Genomic DNA, 23,814 nt, shown 5'->3' on the forward strand with positions numbered 1-23,814 from the left:
CAGGAGGCTGCAGCAAAGTTGGATCCCCACTGGCACTGCCCTATCCTGGAAGGTTTGGGGTGGGATCCATGGACCTTCAATCCCATCCCCTATTTTTTTTTTTCCATGGGGAAAAAGAACGGGATAATTTGGGAAGCAGGAGGCTGCAGCAAAGTTGGATCCCCACTGGCACTGCCCTCCTGAGCCCGGGAGGGATCGGCCACGCGAAGGCGGTGCCGGAGCAGCCCCAATTCCCACTGGGATGAGATGATCCTGGGAAAGGATCAAATTTGGGAATTGCTGGGGATGGACGGAGGCGGTGTAAATAAATAAATGCGGAATTTATTCCCGTCCCGAGTGACACGCCCCGTTTTGGCGCAGAACCAGGAAAAGCTGACAGCAGCGGAAAAAAGGCATTTTTCCCACCAGGACACCCCAGAATCCTGAAATTCATCCCTCAAATGCAACCACTGGAGCTCATCCCGAGGATGCAGCAGGATTAACCCAGGTGAAGAGACACCTGGAATGTCCCAGGGATGCTCCTCCCAGAGGAGATGATGCCCTGTTTCCTAAAATCATGGAATTAGGAGGGACCACCAGGATCATCAAGTCCAACTCTGGTGCTCTGGCAGAAGCAAATCCTGGGCTTTATTCCCGGGATGAGCGTCGTGTCCTTCCTGCTGCTCCTCCAGGATGAGGATCTCCGGGACCATCATTCCAGCCATTTCACCATGTAGGGCCCTTCCAGCTCGTAGCCGATCTTCCTGTAGTAATTCCTGGTGCCGACACCTGCGAGGAGGAGGAGGAGAACAAGGAGGTTTTCTTCTCTGGGGAGGAAGCTGGAAAAGCCAGGCCTGGGCACGGAGGAACGGCGCTGGAAGGAGCTCGGCCTCTCCACGCTCGGCTGCCGGAGCGGGGGCGTTGGCTCGTTAGCAGCTGGACTAATTACAGAGCTGCAGCTGCTCCCTCCGCCCCGCGTCCTCCGTGCCGGGAGAAGCCGGGAGCTCCGAGAGGGAGAGGAACCGGCACGGAGGAACGGGAACGCGAAGCCCGGGCACGAGCAAGGCCAAGGGCCCGGCTGCGGGATCGTCGCGGGAGCTGAAGGGCCCTGCAGCCCCCGGAGCCATTCCAGGAGTCGGGAATGAGCTCAGCTCCACTCCAGCTGCTCGAGTGGGCACAATCCAATTTCCTCCGAGAGCCTCTTGCCTGCCCTTCCTCTCCTGCCCACAGGAAAGGCAGGACAGGCCCAGCTCCGCGTCCTTCCCACCTCAGCTAATTAGTCACAGGTGCAGTAATTACTCATCAGGGAGGGAGGAGGGGTTTGGCATCATCGGCGGCACAGGATGGAGAGGACTCGGCTCTCTGGCCCCTCTTAATTCCTCTCCAGCCTCCTGGAAGCTCCAGGGCTTTCCAGGAATGGCTGGAACGGGCAGGGAATGACCTGGTAACCCTTTCCTGCCCACGGTGATGCCCTGTGGCTGCTCACAAAGGTTTGGTTAAAATGCCCCTCAGCCGTTTCCTGAACGCGCATTTCAGACTTCCTGAAGGGCTTAAGATCCCAAAAAATTCCCATCCAGCATCCCCACGTTCCTGCCCATGGCAAGGCTTGGACCTGGAGGGTCTTTAAGGTCCCTTCCAACCCCTGCCACTCTTGGATTCATCCCACCATTCCAATTTGAGGTCTGGAAAAGGCACCTGAACCCCAGACCTGAAATGTCCTCGTGTCCCCCATTCCAGCAGCTGGGAAGACCCTGGAAAAACCACAAGGAATCCCAAACTGGGGAACACCTGAGCAAATTCCCTTCCAAGCAAAGTCCCTGTGACATCACAGCAGGGACCAAGAACACCCCGGAGGGACCCAAATTCACTCAGCTTTTGGAGCCTGAAACCAAGGAAAAGCCCAGAAATAGCAAACACATCCATTCCCCTCTTCCTGACCTCTGGCCTGGATTAAACCATGACCTTAACCAACATCTGCCCAAAAAACGTCCCCTGGGGTCATCAGCAGAGCAGTTGGGGTACAAAACACGAATTTTGGCTCTGGAAGATCATCCAGAACCTCAAATAAATTGGACAAAGGGTCAGCAGCACCTCAAGCTGAAGGACAACCAAATAATTGAACTGATGGTTTAAAACCACCTCACCAGAGCTCTGAGACAATTCCCCTCTGTCCTTCATTCCTTGGAAAACGTGAAGGGTTTGAAGGCACCATCTCGGGGTGCTTCCATGAATCCCGGAGCTATTCAGAGGCAGGAGCTGGGTGCCAGGTCTGCCTCTCTGGGTCCAAGCCATCGATGGCGTGTCCCCGTGTCCCAAGGTTCTGAGTGTCTCCATTGTCACCCCAGCCCCGCTCATGGCAGGAACTTCTCCCACAAAATATCCTTCAGTGGGAAAGTTTGGAGATGCCTGAAGGAGGATGAGGCCCTCTGGGAAGCCTGGACTGGAGCAGGGTCCTGTGTCCTCATGGAGAGAGCGATTCCGGGGCTGGAGAAGAACCTTGGAATGCCCAACGCACCTGGAAGGTCTCCATGGTGCAGGATCTCTTCCCAAATCTTTTCTGCTCTGATTTACCCCAAACACGCCCCAGAGGTGGCGGGACCTGTCCAGGCTGAACCCTTCCAGTGTTTTCCAGGGAAAAACACCCTCCAAGAAATATCCCAAGAGAACTCTCCTGCAGGATTGGAAGAGTAAGACCAAACCCTTGGCTTTCCAAGGCAGAACTGGCCAAATTCCCCACCCTGCAGCTTTAGGAGAGGGATTGAACGTTAAATATTCCGCATCCAACTGCGGCAGAGCTCAGGCTGAGCTTGGCAGAGCGGGATTCATCCAGGTCCAGATCCAGCAGGACAGAGGCTGGGATCCCACCTGCCTGGATGGAAACCCAAGGCCAGGAGCTAGGGGAGGCTTTTTGGAAGTGTTCCCCCCCACATTCTTTGAGTGACACATCCTCTGACAACGGCAAATTTAATCCCCTTTTGGAGCTCTGGAATTGTGACGAAAGCTGCTGATAACCTCCCAAAACCTGGAATTTGCATCCCAAAAATTAATGAAATCTATTCTGGAAGCCTGCCTGGAGCAGGGGACAGAGGGAAGCGGCTCAAGCACCAGGGATAAACACGGCCCGGAGGGACGGACACGAGCACGGGACCGCGGCAGAACCAAATCCATAAATCCATAAATCCCCGTCTCTGACTCAGCCCTGCCGCGCTGGAATACCGACACGGCATCCGAGCATCCTCCAAGATCCCTTGGCCACGGCTCGCCGGGCATGGAACTGAGTGGAAATGAGGTTGTTTTCAGCATCATTAACGACCTGCTAATAGTTCATAAAATTTCCGCGGCAGAGACTCGCGAGGGACTCCATCTCCACCTCCTTCCTGGCAACCACCAGGATCTTCTCCCAGGATGGGAGTCCGGCCACGTCCTGACTCGCAGATTCCTTCCCCCTCCAAATATTCCAGGGATAACCTGAGCTGGCTGAGCTTGCCTGATGCCTCACCCCATGGAGGTGCCAGCTGTGGTTTTCCAGGTTTTTCTGGGAGTAACCACCTGGAGTGGGGCTTTGCCTGTGGAAAAGGGAGCCTGGACATCCCAGTGGACACCTGGAAAATCTGCGGGATCTCCAGTGAGTAAAGCTGTCCTTCAAGGGTGCTGGGAAAAGGATCAGCCAACAGGACAGGAAACGGTTTTTCCAGACAATCTGTGGAATCCTCATCCCTGGAAATGTTCCAGGCCAGGTTGGACAAGGCTTGGAGCAAGCTGGCATGGTGGGAGGTGTCCCTGCCCATGGAACTGGATGGGATTTCAGGACCTTTCCCGCCCAAAGCATCCTGGAATTCTATGGAAGAACCATGCGGTGTTCACCAAAGCGCTATGGATTTCACCCAGAATGAGCAGCCAGTCTCAAGCCAGACACAGGAATTTGGGATGTCCACACGGACTTGGGATGGGCACAGGGATTCGGGATGGGCACAGGGGTTTGGGATGGGCCACAGGAATTTGGGATGGGCCACAGGGATTTGGGATGGACCACAGGGATTTAGGATGGGCCACAGGGGTTTGGGATGGGCACAGGAATTTGGGATGGCCACGCGGACTTGGGATGGCCACACGGACTTGGGATGGGCACAGGGATTCGGGATGGGCACAGGGGTTTGGGATGGGCCACAGGAATTTGGGATGGGCCACAGGGATTTGGGATGGGCCACAGGGATTTGGGATGGGCCACAGGGATTTGGGATGGGCCACAGGGATTTGGGATGGGCCACAGGGATTTGGGATGGGCCACAGGGATTTGGGATGGGCCACAGGGATTTGGGATGGGCCACAGGGATTTGGGATGGGCCACAGGGGTTTGGGATGGGCACAGGGATTTGCGATGGCCACAGGGATTTGGGATGGGCACAGGGATTCGGGATGGCCACAGGGATTTGGGATGGACCACAAGGATTTGGGATGGACCACAGGGATTTGGGATGGGCACAGGGATTCGGGATGGCCACAGGGATTTGGGATGGCCACAGGGATTTGGGATGGGACCCAGGGATTTGGGATGGCCAAGGGGATTTGGGATGGCTACAGGGAGACTTGTGGACACTCCAGGGTTTGCTTCGGAGCAAGACCTCACTCTTCAAGCTGGCAGCACCACTTTATGAGTTGAAGGGTCAAATCCAGGCTTTCAATCCATGGAAATGTGGGAAAATAGGAAGAGGGAGGATTTTTTTCCTTCTCTGTTGTGTTCTGGATGCTGATGGAAAACCCCCGAGTTTGGGAACTGGAGCTGGGAATGCACAGCAGCTCCATCCACGATTTTCTGCGAGTTTCCTTTGGCATTTCTGTTTCTCACGAGGCTGGGATTTATCTCCAGGGAAAACACGAGGCTGTTTCATGTGAATCCCAACAAATCCCCCCCTGGGAACGGGAACAACGGGGAGCAAGCAAAGGATCAGAGATAACCAAAAACTGCCTTATCAGCACCGAGGAAACGGGGGAAAATCTCACTTTTTAGCACGTCGGAGCAATCCCGGAGAAGTTCTGAATTTAAGGAACCAAGGAACGATCCCTGCAGCAAAGATTTTTGTTTTAAATCAGAGAATTGGAAATGCGTTTTCTGGAAGTTCTTGAAGATACTGAGGAGGTAAAAATCCTTGGAAAATTAGGGGATTTTGGAAATGTTCCCCAGTATCCCGGGATGGTTTGGGCTGGGAGGGACCTCAAACCTCATCCAGTTCCATCAATGGGCAGGAACACCTTCCGCTATCCCAGGTTTTTCCAAGCCCCATCCAACCTGGCCTTGGACACTTCCAGGATCAAGGGGCAGCCCCAAATTCTGGGAAACCTGTGCCAGGGCCCCATTCCCTCAGAGAAAACAGGAATCTGGTATTATTTATTTAAAAGACAATTAAAAACCCGTTTAATGCCACTGAATCTGCTTCAAACCAGAGCTCTGGAAGCGATCCTTGGTATTTTTTCCTAAGCCACGAGCGCCGGGCTCCGAAGCTCTACCCCGCAGAGCGACTCTCCGTGGGATCGATATTCCCAGAGGGATTGAACCCAGGAACGGGAGAGCCACAGCAGCCACCAGGAGCTAATTAGGGCCGTGACTGAGCCACGTCCTGATGCACTCACACTCTGCTCCCGTCGGCGCCGCGGGATCACGGAATGACGATCCCAAAATGAGAATCCTTCCCCAAACCAGCAGCGGAGTCGAACCCCGGCTGCGCCCGGAGGAATCCGCCCCCGAATCCTCTGGTTTTAATGGAAAATGCAAGTCGGGATTTGTTTGGTGGGGTTTTTTTTCCCTTTTTCCTGCTGGGAATGCTTCCCGGAGATTCTAAATTACTGTTTTCACAGCCCCTGCGTCTGGCAGCGAGGCTCTGTCACGGCACGGCCCCGAGCAGCCACGATCCCACAGCTGGGGATTGCAAACCGCGGATCCGAGGTGGAAAAGGAGATTTGGGAACAACAAAACGGCGGCACAACACCGGTGGCCTTGGAGATCCGAGCTGGGATCGTTCGTGACCCCTGATCCGTGGGCAGAAAAACTGGGATGCACTCCTGGAATCGCCCTCCAGCCCCCCAAAAATCCCTGCTCCACTTAAATCCAGAGTGGATTTGATGGGAATAGGGAGATGCAGAACATTCCTGATGGGGCTGGATTTGGGAATGTGGAGATGCAAACATTCCTGATGGGGCTGGATTTGGGAATGTTCAGGTGCAGAACATTCCCAGTGGGGCTGGATTTGATGGGAATGTGGAAATGCAGAACATTCCTGATGGGGCTGGATTGGGAATAGGGAGATGCAGAACATTCCCAGTGGGGCTGGATTTGATGGGAATGTTCAGGTGCAGAACATTCCCAATGGAGCTGGATTTGGGAATGTTCAGGTGCAGAACATTCCCAGTGGGGCTGGATTTGGGAATGTTCAGGTGCAGAACATTCCTGATGAGGCTGATCCGACTTCTCAGCCGGAGAAATAAAAACCAGGGAAGAAGCCACAGCTCCCGAATGGCATTTTTGGGAAAAACCCAACGAAATAATGAAAGGCGGAATTACAGAACTGATTTTTTTCAGTCTGGAGGTGAGACCCATCCCAGAGATTCCAGATGGGGAGATTCCCTCTCGCTGATCCCTTCACAATGGAATCATCACTTCCTCACTGCCCAGCATCCCCAACTCCAGGGAAAGGCAGAGATCTCTGCCTCCAATCCAAGCAAAATGAAACATTTAGGAGATAATTCTGTAACTTCTGCGAGGATTTAAGGAATTGCTGCCGTGGTGTGGCCGTGGGGCATCGGGAGAGACGGTGACAGGGCAATGTGTCTGCTCCTCACCCCAGATCCGTCCCAATTCCAGGCTTTGGGAGGTTTTGAGGCTTCTCCAGAGGTGGTGGTTGGAATATCCAAGCCGGGAGATGGATTTGGGATGAGTCACCGAGCATGTGAGACATCCATGATCCGTCTTTTTTCCCCTGTGGGCTCTGGGATGATAAACTCAGCGATGCTGAGAGCCAGCCCATCTCCAGCAGGGAATCACAGGGCTGGGAAGGACCTTGGAATGTCCTAATCCATGGGCAGGGACACCTTCACCACCCCAGGCAGCTCCAACCTGGACTTGGACACTTCCAGGGATCGTGCAGCCCCAAATTCTCTGGGAATGCTGTGCCAGGGATCCACTTCAGGTGGCTCACAAAGTAACACTGCTGGTCAAAAAGGAGCGAGGAGGACGAGGAGAGGAAAACCATCCATGATTTCTCTGGTTTGCCTTTGTTGTCCCTCTCGACAGGGCTCCAGCCTGGAATTCCCATCCCTGGAAGTGTCCAAGGAAAGGCTGGAGCAGCCAGGGACAGTGGAACCCCATCCAGAGGGTGGGACAGGGGGCTCTGGAGTCCCTCCCAGCCCAAACCATTTGGGATCTGGGGAGCTCCGAGCCCGTGTGTCCACCCAGGGCAGCACCGAGGAGGGGCAGGGAGCAGCAGCTCCACCTGCATCCCTGCGGATCCCTGGGAAGCTCCAGCGTGATGAAGCAGGAATTCAGAGGTAAAATAAACCAATCCCAGCTCTGGATGGCTTTTCCCCAGCTCCTGGGAGCTCCTGACATCACCAGGAAGTCACAGAATTAAAGACAAATCAATCCCAGCTCTTCCAAATCTCTGTTCTGAGCAGAGCAGGCAGGGACCACCCCAGCCCTGCATGGGTTTTTTCCCCAGCTCCTGGATGTTTTTTTCCCAACTCCTGGATGTATTTCCTCATCTCCTGGATGTATTTCCCCAGCTCCTGGGGTGATCCCGAGCTGGAGCTCCTAACACCACCAGGAATTCAGAGAATTAAAATACATCAATCCCAGCTCTTCCAAGTTTCTGTTCTGGCAGGGAGCACTCCAGCCCTGGATGTTTTTCCCCATCTCCTGGATTTTTTTCCCCATCTCCTGGATGTATTTTCCCAGCTCCTGTATATTTTTTCCCCATCTCCTGGATGTTTGTTTCCCATCTCCTGGATGCTTTTTTCCCATCTCCTGGATGTTTTTTTCCCCATCTCCTGGATGTATTTTCCCAGCTCCTGGGTGATCCCGAGCTGGAGCTCCTGCCATTCCCTGCTCCTTCCCCTCCATTTCCCCCGGACAGCCCCACAAGGCGTCGGGGCCGGAGCGGCCGCGATCGCCCCGAGCTGGGAATGAGCTGAGGCCGGGCTTTGGGATGGAGGGAAGGTGAGGAAAGGGTCACTCCGAGCTGGGAACGAGCTGAGGCCGGGCTTTGGGATGGAGGGAAGGCCAGGAAAGGGTCACTCCGAGCTGGGAATGAACTGAGGCCGGGCTTTGGGATGGAGGGAAGGCCAGGAAAGGGTCACTCCGAGCTGGGAATGAGCTGAGGCCGGGCTTTGGGATGGAGGGAAGGCAAGGAAAGGGTCACTCCGAGCTGGGAACGAGCTGAGGCCGGGCTTTGGGATGGAGGGAAGGCCAGGAAAGGGTCACTCCGAGCTGGGAATGAGCTGAGGCCGGGCTTTGGGATGGAGGGAAGGTGAGGAAAGGGTCACTCCGAGCTGGGAACGAGCTGAGGCCGGGCTTTGGGATGGAGGGAAGGCCAGGAAAGGGTCACTCCGAGCTGGGAATGAGCTGAGGCCGGGCTTTGGGATGGAGGGAAGGTGAGGAAAGGGTCACTCCGAGCTGGGAACGAGCTGAGGCCGGGCTTTGGGATGGAGGGAAGGCGAGGAAAGGATCATTCCGAGCCGGGAACGAGCTGAGGCCGGGCTTTGGGAGGGAGGGAAGGCAAGGACAGGGTCACTCCGAGCTGGGAGCGAGCTGAGGCCCGCCGGGCTTTGGGATGGAGGAAAGCCGAGGAAAGGATCATTCCGAGCCGGGAAGGAGCTGAGGCCGGGCTTTGGGAGGGAGGGAAGGCAAGGACAGGGTCACTCCGAGCTGGGAGCGAGCTGAGGCCCGCCGGGCTTTGGGATGGAGGAAAGCCGAGGAAAGGATCATTCCGAGCCGGGAAGGAGCTGAGGCCGGGCTTTGGGAGGGAGGGAAGGCAAGGACAGGGTCACTCCGAGCTGGGAGCGAGCTGAGGCCCGCCGGGCTTTGGGATGGAGGAAAGCCGAGGAAAGGATCATTCCGAGCCGGGAAGGAGCTGAGGCCGGGCTTTGGGAGGGAGGGAAGGCAAGGACAGGGTCACTCCGAGCTGGGAGCGAGCTGAGGCCCGCCGGGCTTTGGGATGGAGGAAAGCCGAGGAAAGGATCATTCCGAGCCGGGAAGGAGCTGAGGCCGGGCTTTGGGAGGGAGGGAAGGCAAGGACAGGGTCACTCCGAGCTGGGAGCGAGCTGAGGCCCGCCGGGCTTTGGGATGGAGGAAAGCCGAGGAAAGGATCATTCCGAGCCGGGAAGGAGCTGAGGCCGGGCTTTGGGAGGGAGGGAAGGCAAGGACAGGGTCACTCCGAGCTGGGAGCGAGCTGAGGCCCGCCGGGCTTTGGGATGGAGGAAAGCCGAGGAAAGGATCATTCCGAGCCGGGAAGGAGCTGAGGCCGGGCTTTGGGAGGGAGGGAAGGCAAGGACAGGGTCACTCCGAGCTGGGAGCGAGCTGAGGCCCGCCGGGCTTTGGGATGGAGGGAAGGCCAGGAAAGGGTGCGGGGCTGAGGAGCCGCGGGAGGGATTCAATCCCGGCCTCCTGCGGGAGATAAGGACACCAGGAGCTGTCGGAACACGCCACGGCCGGCTGCTCCCGCTGGCAGCGCAAACAGATAACGCTGCGGACGTCAGCGCGGCCCCGAGCTCTTCCCGGGATTTACTGAGCTGGGATTTAGTCATGGACAAGGAACTGGCAGTGTTGAGGCTGTCCCTGGCCCCTGGAGGAGCCCCGGCATCTTATCCTGCTGAATCCCAGTTTGGACTGGCTGAATTCCAGTTTGGATTCCCTGAATCCCAGTTCGGATTCACTGACTCCCAGTATGGAGTCACTGAATCCCAGTTTGGATTTGCTGACTCCCAGTTTGGATTCACTGAATCTCAGTGTCAATTCACTGAATCCCAGTCTGGATTTGTTGAATCCCAGTTTGGATTGTCTGAATCCCAGTTTGGATTAGCTGAATCCCAGTTTGGATTTTCTGAATCCCAGTTTGGACTGTCTGAATCCCAGTTTGGATTAGCTGAATCCCAGTTTGGATTGTCTGAATCCCAGTTTGGATTGTCTGAATCCCAGTTTGGATTGTCTGAATCCCAGTCTGGATTTGCTGAATCCCAGTTTGGGTTCACTGAATCCCAGTCTGGATTTGCTGAATCCCAGTTTGGGTTCACTGAATCCCAGTTTGGATTTGCTGAATCCCAGTTTGGGTTCGCTGAATCCCAGTTTGGACTCTCTGGATCAGGGATGCAGAGGGAGCCCAGGACCATCAGTGGGATAAAATCACAGCGATGGTTTGGGACCTTTTGGATCATCCCATTCCAACCCCGACACCTGTTTGGGTTCACTGAATCCCAGTCTGGATTTGCTGAATCCCAGTTTGGGTTCACTGAATCCCAGTTTGGACTCTCTGGATCAGGGATGCAGAGGGAGCCCAGGACCATCAGTGGGATAAAATCATGGCGATGGTTTGGGACCTTTTGGATCATCCCATTCCAACCCCGACACCTCCCACCATCCCAGGCTGCTCCAAGCCCTGTCCAGCCTGGCCTGGGACACTCCCAGGGATCCAGGGGCAGCCACAGCTGCTCTGGGAATTCCAGCCCAGCCTCTCCCCATCCTCACAGGGAAGAATTCCTGCCCAATATCCCATCTCCATCTCCCCTTTCCCAGTGGGAAGCCATTCCCTGTGTCCTGTCCCTCCATCCCTTGTCCCCAGTCCCTCTCCAGCTCTCCTGGAGCCCCTTCAGGCTCTGGAAGGGGCTCTGAGCTCTCCCAGGATCTTCCCTTCTCCAGGTGAACATTCCAGCCTGGCTCCAGAGGGGCTCCAGCCCTGGACCAGCAGGGTTTGGAGCTGGGAATTCCCCGAGCGGATCCGGCGGCGATTCCCGGAGCCCGGCTGGGAATTCCTGCAGCTCGGCCTGGCACCATCCCCACGGAATGCTGTGAGATTCCAGAGCTGGCAGAGCTCAGGACACGTGGAGGCGTCACATTCCGCGCGTCCCGGCCGCTCGGGATCGTCCCGGCGACATCCCGACATTCCCAGCGCTGCTCAGGGGCCACCAAACCCCGCCAGGAAGGACGGACCAGCGTCCCCCCAAAAAACCCACCCCAAAGGCACCGGATTTGTCATTCCAGGGAATTCTCAGGGAATCCTGGATCCCTGGAATTCGAGGGCGACGCCGGAACCGCTCGGGGGGACGCGGAGGATCCGGAATATTGGGATTTGTCGGGGCGGGAGGCAGCATTCCCAGAATTCCCCAGCTGGCTCCCCCATTTCCCACACCCACCGCGGGCGCTGCTTTGAGGGAGCAGCCGGAAGCGTTCGCTCCGGGATCAGGGTCGGACGGGGATAATTATGGGATGTCAGAGCCAGGGCCAGAGGAGCCGTCACGGAGGCGACAGGAAAGGTTTCCAGGACAGGGATTGTCCTTCGTCCACCTTCACCCGGATCCGGAGCTCATTCCATCATTCCTCCTCCCCACATCGAGGTACGGTGGAAAATCCACGGGGATTTCATGGAATGGGGTGAGGAGAACAAGACTGAAACACTTAAATTTAGGATTTCCAGGAAAGGGAAGAGCATTTCCTGCTAAATCCCTGGGAAATGTTCACAGCTCTGATCCAACCCCACTTCCAGCTGCTGGGAATTCCAGATTCCAGGAAGGAAATAATTAATCTGATTTCTAAATAATTCCCACCCAATCTAAGTTTGGAAATTGTGGATTGGGAGCAATGGGAAAGGAAAATGGAAAATGGGAAAGGAAAATAGGGAAAGGAAAATGGGAAAGGAAAGGAAAGGAAAAGAAAGGAAAGGAAAGGAAAGGAGAGGAAAGGAAAGGAAAGGAAAGCAAAGGAAAGGAAAGGAAAGGAGAGGAAAGGAAAGGAAAGGAAAGCAAAGGAAAGGAAAGGAAAGGAGAGGAAAGGAAAGGAAAGGAAAGCAAAGGAAAGGAAAGGAAAGGAGAGGAAAGGAAAGGAAAGGAAAGCAAAGGAAAGGAAAGGAAAGGAGAGGAAAGGAAAGGAAAGGAAAGCAAAGGAAAGGAAAGGAAAGGAGAGGAAAGGAAAGGAAAGGAAAGCAAAGGAAAGGAAAGGAAAGGAGAGGAAAGGAAAGGAAAGGAAAGCAAAGGAAAGGAAAGGAAAGGAGAGGAAAGGAAAGGAAAGGAAAGCAAAGGAAAGGAAAGGAAAGGAGAGGAAAGGAAAGGAAAGGAAAGCAAAGGAAAGGAAAGGAAAGGAGAGGAAAGGAAAGGAAAGGAAAGCAAAGGAAAGGAAAGGAAAGGAGGAATTCTCCATATTCCATAAGGATTCCCCACATTCCTTGTGTTTTCAGCACTCGTGGACACCAAGGAGCAGATTTTGAAATTGTTTCTTTTGGGTTTGGGAGGGGTTTTGAAAAGGGCAAAAAGAAGCAAATTTGGAGCAGGTAAAACTGAAAATTCGCAAACAACCCCAAAAACCACCCAAAAATCCCAACAAAAGGCAGAGCAAGCAGGCAGCAATTCCAGCAAAGGGGAAGGCAGGGGTTTCAGAGCCGGGATCATGGAGCGATCCCAGCCGGAATGCCGACCCCGAGCCCCCGCCCCGCGGCACAAAGGCGCCGCTCGAGCAGAAAATTACCTGGAATGAGCAAAGGGAGAAACAAAAAATCGCTACTTCTGAGGGGGCAGCTCCGGCCTCCCGCTGGAACAGCTCGGAATCCTGGGAAAAGGGCCCCAGTCCCGGCTCCTGACTGGGAATGCTCATCCTCAGCGGGGCAGGGAAAGACCTGGATGTGTTCTGGGGCAAGGAGGGACCTGAGGGGTTCAGAATATCCCAGGAAAAAACATCCAGGGATAACGGGATCCAGGGAAAAAACATCCAGGGATAACGGGATCCAGGGAAAAAACATCCAGGGATAACGGGATACAGGGATAACAGGATCCAGGGATAACGGGATCCAGGGAAAAAACATCCAGGGATAACGGGATCCAGGGAAAAAACATCCAGGGATAACGGGATCTAGGGAAAAACATCCAGGGATAATGGGATCCGGGAAAAAACATCCAGGGATAACGGGATCCAGGGAAAAACATCCAGGGATAACGGGATCTAGAGAAAAACATCCAGGGATAACGGGATCCAGGGATAATGGGATCCGGGGATAACAGGATCCAGAGATAATGGGATCCAGGGGAAAAAACATCCAGGGATAACAGCATCCATGCAAAAAAACATCCAGGGATAACAGGATCTAGGGAAAAACATCCAGGGATAACAACATCCAGGAATAATGGGATCCAGGGATAACGAGATCCGGGGATAACAGGATCCAGGTATATCAGGATCCAGGGAAATGGACAAATCCCACTGGACATTAATGCAGGAATTCCTAGATTGCAAACACGCAGGAAATTTGGGATACAGACACAACAAAGGCCACACTCAGAGCTTGGAGAACAAGACTCCAACCCTTAATGTTCCCAAGGAAGGGAAGAACATTCCCTTTTAAATCCCTGGAAAATGTTCACAGCTCTGATCCAACCCCACTCCTACTGCTGGAAATTTGAAATCCCTGGGGATTATCTGATTTCTAAATAATTCCCACCCAATCTAAGTTGAAAAATTGTGGATTTGGGGGGAAGGAAGGAAGAAAGGCAGGAAGGAAGGAATCCCAAGGATTCCCCACATTTCCAACTCCCACGTTTTGTGTAGGATTTGCCTTCATTTAAATACAGATAATATTAATATAGAAATAAAAACTTCCTGCCAGGACACTTGGGAGAATCCCGACTTCTCCTTGCTTAAGGACAGCCGACATTCCCGCTAATTCCTGCCCCAAAATCCCAATTAATCCAACATCAAACCCGTTTTCAGAGCTGTCTCATCATCAAAACCTCCACAATTTGAGCCCATCCTGAACCAGCACACAGCAGGAATTCCCTGCTCCGGGTTTATCCTTGGCTCTTCCCAAATCCCCCCAATTAATTAAATAATTAATAAATCCAAAGGCCACCAATCCAGAGCTGACAAACGTCAGAGAAACAACGAACTCCAATTCATTATTTCCACTCGTCGTTAACGGCCCGGAGATTGGCATTCCCAAAAACAACAATTCCAGGATGGTGGAATACTCCAGGGAGCCTTCCCAGAGCCCATCGATCCTTGGAATCTCCTCATCCAGGAGCCTGCATCCCGGTTTTTTGTTCCTCCCAGGGCTGTCTGTGGAGGAAATGAGGCCGCAGCTCTTCCTGGGATTTACCAGGAGCTTCTTCCAGCTTCTCTCCGTGGAATTCCTGGCTCCAGGTGGATTTAACACCCTGGGATGCAGCTGAAATTCCGAGCTTCCCTTCCTGGTTTCTTCCAGCACAGGAACCGGGGCGTTCCTGGAGTCAGCCACCGGAATGAGCCATTCCAGATCCCAGAAAAAACATGGAATTTGGTAAATTTCTCCTCGGGATCGCAGATTCCTGCAGGAACGCCAAAGATCTGAGAGTATGGAAAAGCCCTGCGTTCCCAGGTTTTTTTGGGATTGTGGCATCTCCTGTAGCTCCACATTCCCAGGAACAGCCAAGAAATCAACCAAGGATTTGTGGGATTGGAAGAACCCTCCATTCCCTGGAATTCTGGGATTTGGTGGCATCTCCTGTGGCTTCGCATTCCCAGGAATAGCCAAGCATTCAAACAGGGATTTGTGGGATTGGAAGAACGCTCTGTGTCCTGGAATTTTGGGATTGGGCAGCTCCCATCACCACCCCAGCGCGACCCCTCTGCTCCTGATCTTCACCAGGGGCATCCAGGGATTTCTGCATTCCCACCTCCAGGTTTGGATCCAGGGATTTCTGCATTCCCACCTCCAGGTTTGGATCCAGGGATTTCTCCATTCTGGAATCTCCAGGTTTGGATCCAGGGATTTCTCCATTCTGGAATCTCCAAGTTTGGATCCAGGGATTTCTGCATTCCCACCTCCAGGTTTGGATCCAGGGATTTCTGCATTCCCACCTCCAGGTTTGGATCCAGGGATTTCTGCATTCCCACCTCCAGGTTTGGATCCAGGGGTTCCATGGCAGGAAGATAAAAATTCCAGAATCTCATCGCCGAGGGGATGGAGAAGATTGTTCCCAAAATCCTCCCCAGCCAAAAAGGAAAACCAGCTCAGTTGGCCGAGGGAGGGAGGAGATTCCAATGGGAACAGCTGGAGATGCCAGGAAACGTCAGGATTTCCCTTTCCTCCCTGTTTTCCACCCGAATTTCCCTCCCTCTGGATCGAGGAAAACGCGCTTCCAAACCGGCGTCAGTCCCTGAACGATCAGCCGGAAAATCCCAGATTTCTCTGGGCTTTTCCAGCTTCCCAAATTCCTTCCCTAAAGGCGAGCAGGATCCAACCAGCTGCAGGACTCAGAGCTGGAAAAGGCATTCCAAGATCCTCTTTTCCAGCCCCTTGGAATGAGGATTTCACCTCCCCACAATGAAGAGTTCTGCTCATTTTTAACGAAGGGATGAGCCCCAAACTTCGCTCCAACCCCTCCACGCCCTCCTGTCCCAAAATTCCATGTTTTTCCTTTTGGAAAAATAATTTTCCGTTGGAAATGCAACTTTGAGCAGGCTCCTGTATTAAAAATTCCATTTCAGACTCCAGAATTCCGCCCTCTGACGGAGGAAAAGCTCCCGGCTGCGTTTTTATTCCGGATAAAACCTCCGGGAGGGCTGGAATTCTGCATCTCCAAGGAAACGGCTGGAAAACCTGCGGATTGTGGAGAAATTGCAGGATTTTGTGCTTGGCTCTCCAGGGATACAAACGGAATCCGGGTGGAATTCCCAGTTCAGACTGACACCATGCAGGAATACAGAAACGATTGGGAGACAGAATCATGGAATTCTGGAATCCAGGTGGAATTTCCAGTTCAGACTGACACCAAACAGCAGCAGAAAATGGAAAAAGGATTGGGAGAGAGAATTATGGAATTCTGGTGGATTCCTAGTTGAGACTGACACCAAACAGCAGCAGGAATAGGGAAACCACTGGGAGACAGAATCATGGAATCCTGGAATCTGGATGGAATTCCCAGTTCAGACCGACACCAAACAGCAGCAGGAATAGGGAAACCACTGGGAGAAAGAACCAAGGAATTCCGGAATCCAGGTGGAATTGCCAGTTCAGACTGACACCAAACACCAGCAGACACAGGGAAACCACTGGGAGGCAGAATCATGGAATTCTGGAATCCAGGTGAATTCCTGGTTCTGACTGACACCAAGCAGGAATAGGGAAACCACCGGGAGACGGAATCATGGAATTCCGGAATCTGTGTGGAATTCCCAGTTCAGACTGACACCAAACAGCAGCAGGAATAGGGAAACCACTGGGAGATGGAACCATGGAATTCCGGAAGGGTTTGGGTGGGAAGGGACCTTAAATCCCATCCCATTCCCAGGATACCTCCCACGATCCCAGATTGTTCCCAGTTTTCCTTGGACACTTCCAGGGATGGAGCAGCCACAGCTGCTCTGGGAACAAGCAGCAAACAGAACCCAAAAAATCCAGAACGTTCCCTTGGAGCATCCGGCTCCTCCTGCACGTTGTCCCCACTCTCACTCCGACCCTCATCCACAATCCATGAAAATCCCAGGATTTTCCATCTGATCAGCAGCACGGATCCAAGCTGCGGATTTCTGCTCTTTTGGGTTGTTTTTTTTTTTGGTGGGGCAGCAGAAAATGAGGATTTTTCCCCCAAAAAAACCCTCTGGATCAGAGCTCTGCTGTTAAATCCCCTAAAATTCTTAACGGCAACAAGAATTCCTCTCCCCATCATTCCCCAAAATGATAATTTATATTAAATTACTGTATTCCAGAGGGTGGAACGGCCACACTCCCAAGGCTCCAGCAGGGATTGCTGGATCCCGGATATTCCACTGTTCCATCCACCTGGAAAAGCTTCCTGGAGCTCCCAAAATCCCAACAATTCCCACCCAAAGTTGTCCCTTTGCTGTCCCAAACGTCAGGAAAAACGGGAAAGGAGGAGAGGCTTTTCTCCCAGCTCCTTTCTCCGGGATAATTCCGGATGGATCCTCCCTGTCCCGAGGAGAGCTCCCAGCACTGGGGTTGTTTTCAGATCAAGATAAAAATATCCTAAAAAATTCCCCAAGGGACAAACAAAAATACCTGAAATGACGGCAATTTTCCGTGCCCCGTGCTCCTCCCTGGCGATCCTCTCCGCCTCCTCCATCAGCAGCATTCCAAATCCCTGGAATGGCAGCGAAAAACAGGAGAAGAAAAGGGAATTCAAGGTCAGAATGTGAAGGTGGGTTCCAAAAAAAAATCCAGATTTTTGGAATGATCGGGAATATTGCAGGATTGAGGTCAACAACGAATTCCTCAGGGAATTTTTTTCCTCGTGGTGGAATTATTCACTGGAACTTCCAGAGTCTGAGGGGTTCTCCATGGCAGGAGTGGGACGGGGTCAAATTCCCTGATGGGAAATCATCCTGGAATTTCACACTGGAAATTCCCAGGGCCAGAGGGCAGGGATAGGTGGGATATGGGGGAGGAATTCCTGGCTGGGCTGGAATTCCCAGAGATTTCCTGGGAGTGTCCCAGGAAAGGCTGGAGCAGCCTGGGATGGTGGGGCGGGAATGGGATGGGATTGAAGCTCCAGGGATCCCATCCCAAACCATTCCGGGATTCTGGGATCCAGGACACTCAGGATCCATCCGCAGGGATTTTTATGGAATTCAAGGATGGAAAAGGGAAGGGAGACCCTTTCTGGAGTCCCAGAATTCCCAGTGAAGCCCCTGGATCCAAAAATTCCTTCCCAGAGAGGATTCAGGACGGGGATGGATCCAATGGCAGGCTGGGAGAGCTGGAATGGAGGGAATTCCCTGGGAAAAGGGAGGGATTTGGGATGAGATCTTGGGAAAAAATTCCTGGCTGGGAGGATGGGGAGGGGCTGGGATTCCCAGAGAATCCCTGGATCCCTGGGAGTGTCCAAGGGAAGAAATTTGGAAGGGACCTTAAATCCCATCCCATTCCAACCCCAACACTTCCCACAATCCCAGGGTGCTCCAACCTTTCCTGGAACACTCCCAGGGATCCAGGGGCAGCCACGGATTCCTGGGAATTCCAATCCATCAGGAAGAACCCATCCCATAAAAGTCCCTTTGGAAGAAACCTGGGCAGCACCAAACCCAACCTCCCCTTCCCAGAGGGAACTGCTGCAGGGAATTCCAACGGAATTCCTCCCCTGAGCAGGAATTCATCAACAAAGGAAATCCAAAGGCTCCTGAGGGCTGGGAATGCAGCAGCTCCAGGAGCATCCAATAAGGATTTTTTTTTTTTAATTCCAGAAAGGAATTTCTTAAAATCTCAAGGAATTTTGTTAGATCTCAGAGTTCCTTCAATGGCTGGAAAGTGATCCCGTTGGGAAAACACTGGGAAGCAACAGAATTCCAGCAAACAGGAGCTGAAATCCCATCCTGGTTCCATCCCAGCTCAGAGCAAATGAGCAAAATTAAATAAAACTCCCAATTTTTTTGTGGGGGGAAAGAGACGGAAGGAGGCTGGAACGACGGGACGGGGCGAGAGCAGCGGGAATTCCAGGAACGTTGTGGGGTACCTGGTGCTGGAATTTGGTGGGATCCCGGCTGCTGACGGGCACCACGCTGCCGTAGACGTGCAATTCCCGGACGATGGAGACGCCGCCCTTGAGCTCGGGGCGGAAGGACTGCGGGGAGCCGCGGCGCAGGCGGAGCAGCCCCACCAGGATGTCCCGCTCCGGATCCTCGTAGGACAGGAACGTCTCCCAGCCCCCGTTGGCCACGTAATCCCGGCGGATCAGCTCCACCTGGGCCGGGCAGGGACGGACGAGGAGGGAAAGGAGGGAAAAAGGAAAATGTGAGAGTGAAGCCGATTCCATGGATCCATAAATATGGCTCAGAGTGAACAGGAACAGATTCCTTAAAACCAGTTTGATTCCAGATGGGAGTTTGGAATTGGCCACGTAATCCCGGTGGATCAGCTCCACCTGAGCCGGGAGTGAGGAGGGGAAGGAAAATGTGAGGGCAAAGCCGATTCCATGGATCCATAAATATAGCTCAGAGCGAACAGGAAGGGATTCCTTAAAGCCACATGGATGGAATTGGCCACGTAATCCCAGGGGATCAGCTCCACCTGGTCCAGGAGTGAGGAGGGAAAGGAAAATGTGAGAGTGAAGCCAATTCCATGGATCCATAGATACGGCTCAGAGCGAACAGGAAGGGATTCCCTAAAGTGAGCTTGATTCCAGATGGGAATTTGGAATTGGCCATGTAATCTTTATGGATCAGCTCCACCTGAGCCGGGAGTGAGGAGGGGAAGGAAAATGTGAGGGCAAAGCCGATTCCATGGATCCATAAATACAGCTCAGAGCAATCAGGAAGGGATTCCTTAAAACCCGTTTGATTCCAGATGGGAATTTGGAATTGGCCACGTAATCCTTATGGATCAGCTCCACCTGAGCCGGGAGTGAGGAGGGGAAGGAAAATGTGAGGGCGAAGCTGAATCCATGGATCCATAAATATGGCTCAGAGCAAACAGGAACAGATTCCTTAAAACCAGTTTGATTCCAGATGGGAGTTTGGAATTGGCCACGTAATCCTTATGGATCAGCTCCACCTGAGCGCTCCCCCTGGGCCGGGCAGGGACGGACGAGAAGGGAAAAAGGAAAATGTGAGAGTGAAGCCGATTCCACGGATCCATAAATATGAGCAAACAGGAAGGGATTCCCCAAAGCCAACGGAATTCCAGATGGGAATGGTGATGACCTTTGGCACAGAATCATGGAATGGTTTGGGTGGGAATGGACCTTCAATCCCACCCCGTTCCTGGGACACCTTCCACCATTCCGGGCTGCTCCAGCCTTTCCTTGGACACTCCCAGGGATTCTCTGGGAATTCCAACACAGTCAGGAATTCCTTCCCAAATCCCACCCCAAACTCCCCTTTCCCACAGAATTCCCTCCATTCCCAGCTCTCCCAGCCTGCCACACAGAATCATGGAATGGTTTGGGTGGGAATGGACCTTCAATCCCACCCCGTTCCTGGGACACCTTCCACCATTCCGGGCTGTTCCAGCCTTTCCTTGGACACTCCCAGGGATTCTCTGGGAATTCCAACACAGTCAGGAATTCCTTCCCAAATTCCACCCCAAACTCCCCTTTCCCACAGAATTCCCTCCATTCCCAGCTCTCCCAGCCTGCCATTGGATCCATTCCCATCCTAACTCCTCTCTGGGAAGGAATTTCAGGATCCAGGGGCTTCCCTGGGAATTTTGGGACTCCAGGAAGGGTCTCCCTTCCCTTTCCCATCCTGGAATTCCATAAAAATCCCTGGGGATGGATCCTGAGTGTCCTTGATCCCAGAATTGTGGGACGGGATCCCTGGAGCTTCATTCCCATCCCATTCCCACCCTGACACATTCCCTGATCCCAAGCCCTGTCCGGGCTGTGCCTGAACTCTTCAGGGACAATTCCCTGTCCCTAAACCTTCCCATTTCCCTGTGAAATCCCATTAAATGTCTGGAAATTCTCCGGACCCAAACCAGCCCCGAAACGTTCTTTATTTATTCCTCATTTTCCCAACAGAATCCCTCCGATTTTCCAGGAATCAGGATCTGCCACTCCGACGTTCCCTCACCACAATAATTCCATTTTTGAGCCTTTCCCAACCCCTCCCTGCGTTCCTGATGGAAAAGACAGATCCATAAAAAACCCCAGACACGGAAAAACGCCCCGAAATTCCGATTGGTGACAGAAAGGCGCAGAGCCATTAATTAGAGGCGGCGATTAATTAATTAATTATTCCGTGCCAGGATCCGTCTCCCATCCGGGGGATGATGTTGTTCCACACAAACATCCACGGAAAAACGCTCCAGCTGGTTTTCCCGGGATTCCCGCTCCTGCCTGTCACTCTCCCACCCGAACAAAGGGAATTTTCCGCTTGGAAAAGCCCGGGATGAGCTCCCCCTCCCCAGGTTTACAATTGAAATCAGATCGGAGCTGCCTCCAGCAGAAACTCGGGAAGAGATTCCCCATTCCCGGAAATCTGGGCAGCCTCGGATCCCGAGGGAATCTGGGAAGAACGGGGAGATTTTTTTGGGGGATTTTTATACAAATTCACTCATCGTGGAGGAGGAAAGGAGAATAAAATTCCCAGGAATCTCCGATTCCAGCTGCTGAACTCTGGGAATGTTCTCCAAACTCCTCGAAGCCTGAGGAATCGGCGGAATTCCAAAGCAGGAATGAGGAGGAAGTTTAGGAATCCGTGGCTCGGTTTGGGAACTGGGATGGGCAGAGGGGTTGGGAAGCGGCTCCCTGATCCAGCTTCTCCCAGCACCCAACAATTCCTGCAGGAATTCCGTTTGTTGGAAGTAAAATCCGGAATCGCTTCGCTCCTTCCTGAACATCAGCAGAGGAACAGGAAGAGGGAATTCCCGGGATATGGGAATTACCAGGATAGGGACGTTTCTGGGATATGGAAATTTCCAGGATGTGGAAATTTCTGGGATATGAACATTCCCAGAATATGGGAATTCCCTGGATATGGCAATTTCTGGGAAATGGAAATTTCTGGGGTCTGAATATTCCCAGGATATGGAAATTCCTGGGATATGGAAATTTCTGGGATATGGGAATACCCTGGGTATGGATATTCCCAGGATATGAACACTCCCCGGATATGGAATATTCCAGGATACAGGAATTCCCAGAATATGGAAATTTCCAAGATATGAACGCTTCCAAGATATGGAAATTCCTGGGATATGGGAATTCCCAGGATAGGGGAATTTCTGGGATCTGGGAATTTCTGGGATATGAACATTCCCAGGATATGGAAATTGCCGGGATATGGAAACCCGGGATCTGGGAATTCCAGGGTGATCCCTTCCAGCCCCAAGCATTCCAGGATTCTGGAATTTGCTCCCAGGGAAGCTTCACTCCAGCAGGGCACATTCCCCTTTCTCCCCCCGAGCCAGAACACCTTTCTGGGAATCTTTTGGGATTTTGGGATGGAAACCACGCCCAGAGGCGAGTGCCAGAGGAAGGGATTCCACAAAAACCCAAATTAAAATGTGAACACGAAAAGAGAATGCAGCAATTAACATTAATAAAAACTGAATGGATTAATTGTGACAACACAGGAATACAGACATGTTAATACATATTTATATATAGAAAATATATGTGTATATACAGTAATTAAAATAGAAATAAAATATTGTTAATCTATTATATATAGTAATATATAAATATTTTATAAATATATATTTATAGACACATTTACGTATATATATATAAATATATATTAATAAAATATATATGTACAAAGAAAATATATACAATTCAATATGTAATCTATTAATATATTTAAATATAAATATGTATTTATATGTATACACATTATATATATTTCTACATGTAACATAGAAATAATATATTAATATATTATATATTAGTATAAAATTGTATTTTATATTTATAAAATATTTTATAAAGATATATTTATAGAAACATTTATATATAGACACATCTACATATAAATAAATCTATATTTTTAGTAGTTATATATAAATAAAACAATAAAAATTAACATATATTAATATATTTAATAAGTTTAAATATAAATATGTATTTACATGTATAAATACAAATTTATATACACATTATATATTTCTACATAAAATATAGAAATAATATATTATATATTATGCATTGATATAAAATATATATCAAAATAAGCAAATATAAATACTTTATAAAGATCTATTTTATATATAAATAGATATAATATTATATAAATACACATAATATATATTTATATATTATGTATATTTGTATAATATTATATCTATTTTTATATAAAATTATTTATCAATTATTATATATAAAATTATTTATCAATTTTATAAGTATATATATAAATATATATACTTATAAAATTGATGATAAAAAATAAAAATATTAATTTTTAAAAGTATATAAAAATATAAAACAGATCCATATTTTAATGCCATTTTTTCACATACCAACACACATTTAAATACACATTATTTGCCTAAAAACCATGAAAATTCCCAAAAAAAAAGCTCCAAATTCCCAATTCTTACTCCCAACAGACCCAGGGTGTTCTGAATTTCCCAAAATCCCGATTTTAACGGGCAAAAAGGGGCGGTGTGAATTTTATGGAAGTGCAAACACCCCAAAACCTCGGCAGCGATGGAATTCCTGAACTCTGATCCGGGAATTTCCTCAGGAAAATGTAAAAAAAAAGGGAATTTTTACCTGGTAGGGCCGGACTTTGTGGTGGATTTCCTGAATTCCGACCTCCCTCGTCCTCACGTCGCGGCACTGGGAGGAAAGGGAAGGAAGGCAAGCTCTGAGCACGGAAAATTCCGGAAAATTCCGGAAAATTCCAGGCTTCCAAACCCCTGGGATGGATCCCAGAATCCCGGAATTCTTTGGGATGGGATCCACGGAGCAAAGATTCAACCAAATTTGAAAGGTTTTTGGGGAACTTTTTGGGATTTGATATTTTCCGTAGGATTTGGGGATTTTCTGGGGTGGGGATTTTTATTTTTTTGGGGATTTGGGGTTCTTTTTCTGGGATTTGGGGTTTTTTGGAATCACCAGGATACACCAGGAATTCCTTCCCAAATTCTTCCCCGGAAAGGGAAGGAAGGCAAGCTCTGAGCACGGAAAATTCCGGAAAATTCCGGAAAATTCCAG

General features: G+C 51.2%; 1 protein-coding gene across 1 annotated transcript in view; it reads right to left on the reverse strand.

Moving 5' to 3' along the window:
• Positions 1–248: 248 nt before the first annotated feature.
• The window catches only part of ELP3 (elongator acetyltransferase complex subunit 3), an 84,343-nt gene continuing 60,777 nt past the window's right edge, over positions 249–23,814 (reverse strand). Inside the window, exons 10-13 of the mRNA XM_041407136.1 lie at positions 23,371–23,436; positions 18,670–18,897; positions 17,220–17,301; positions 249–768 (exon numbers count right to left, since the gene is read on the reverse strand). Coding sequence (XP_041263070.1) covers positions 692–768; positions 17,220–17,301; positions 18,670–18,897; positions 23,371–23,436 — 453 coding nt within the window. The 3' untranslated portion in view covers positions 249–691. The remainder of the gene's footprint in view (positions 769–17,219; positions 17,302–18,669; positions 18,898–23,370; positions 23,437–23,814) is intronic.

The sequence above is a fragment of the Onychostruthus taczanowskii genome, unplaced genomic scaffold (assembly GCF_017590055.1).
Source record: "Onychostruthus taczanowskii isolate IOZ18803 unplaced genomic scaffold, ASM1759005v1 scaffold254, whole genome shotgun sequence".
NCBI classification, from domain to species: domain Eukaryota; kingdom Metazoa; phylum Chordata; class Aves; order Passeriformes; family Passeridae; genus Onychostruthus; species Onychostruthus taczanowskii.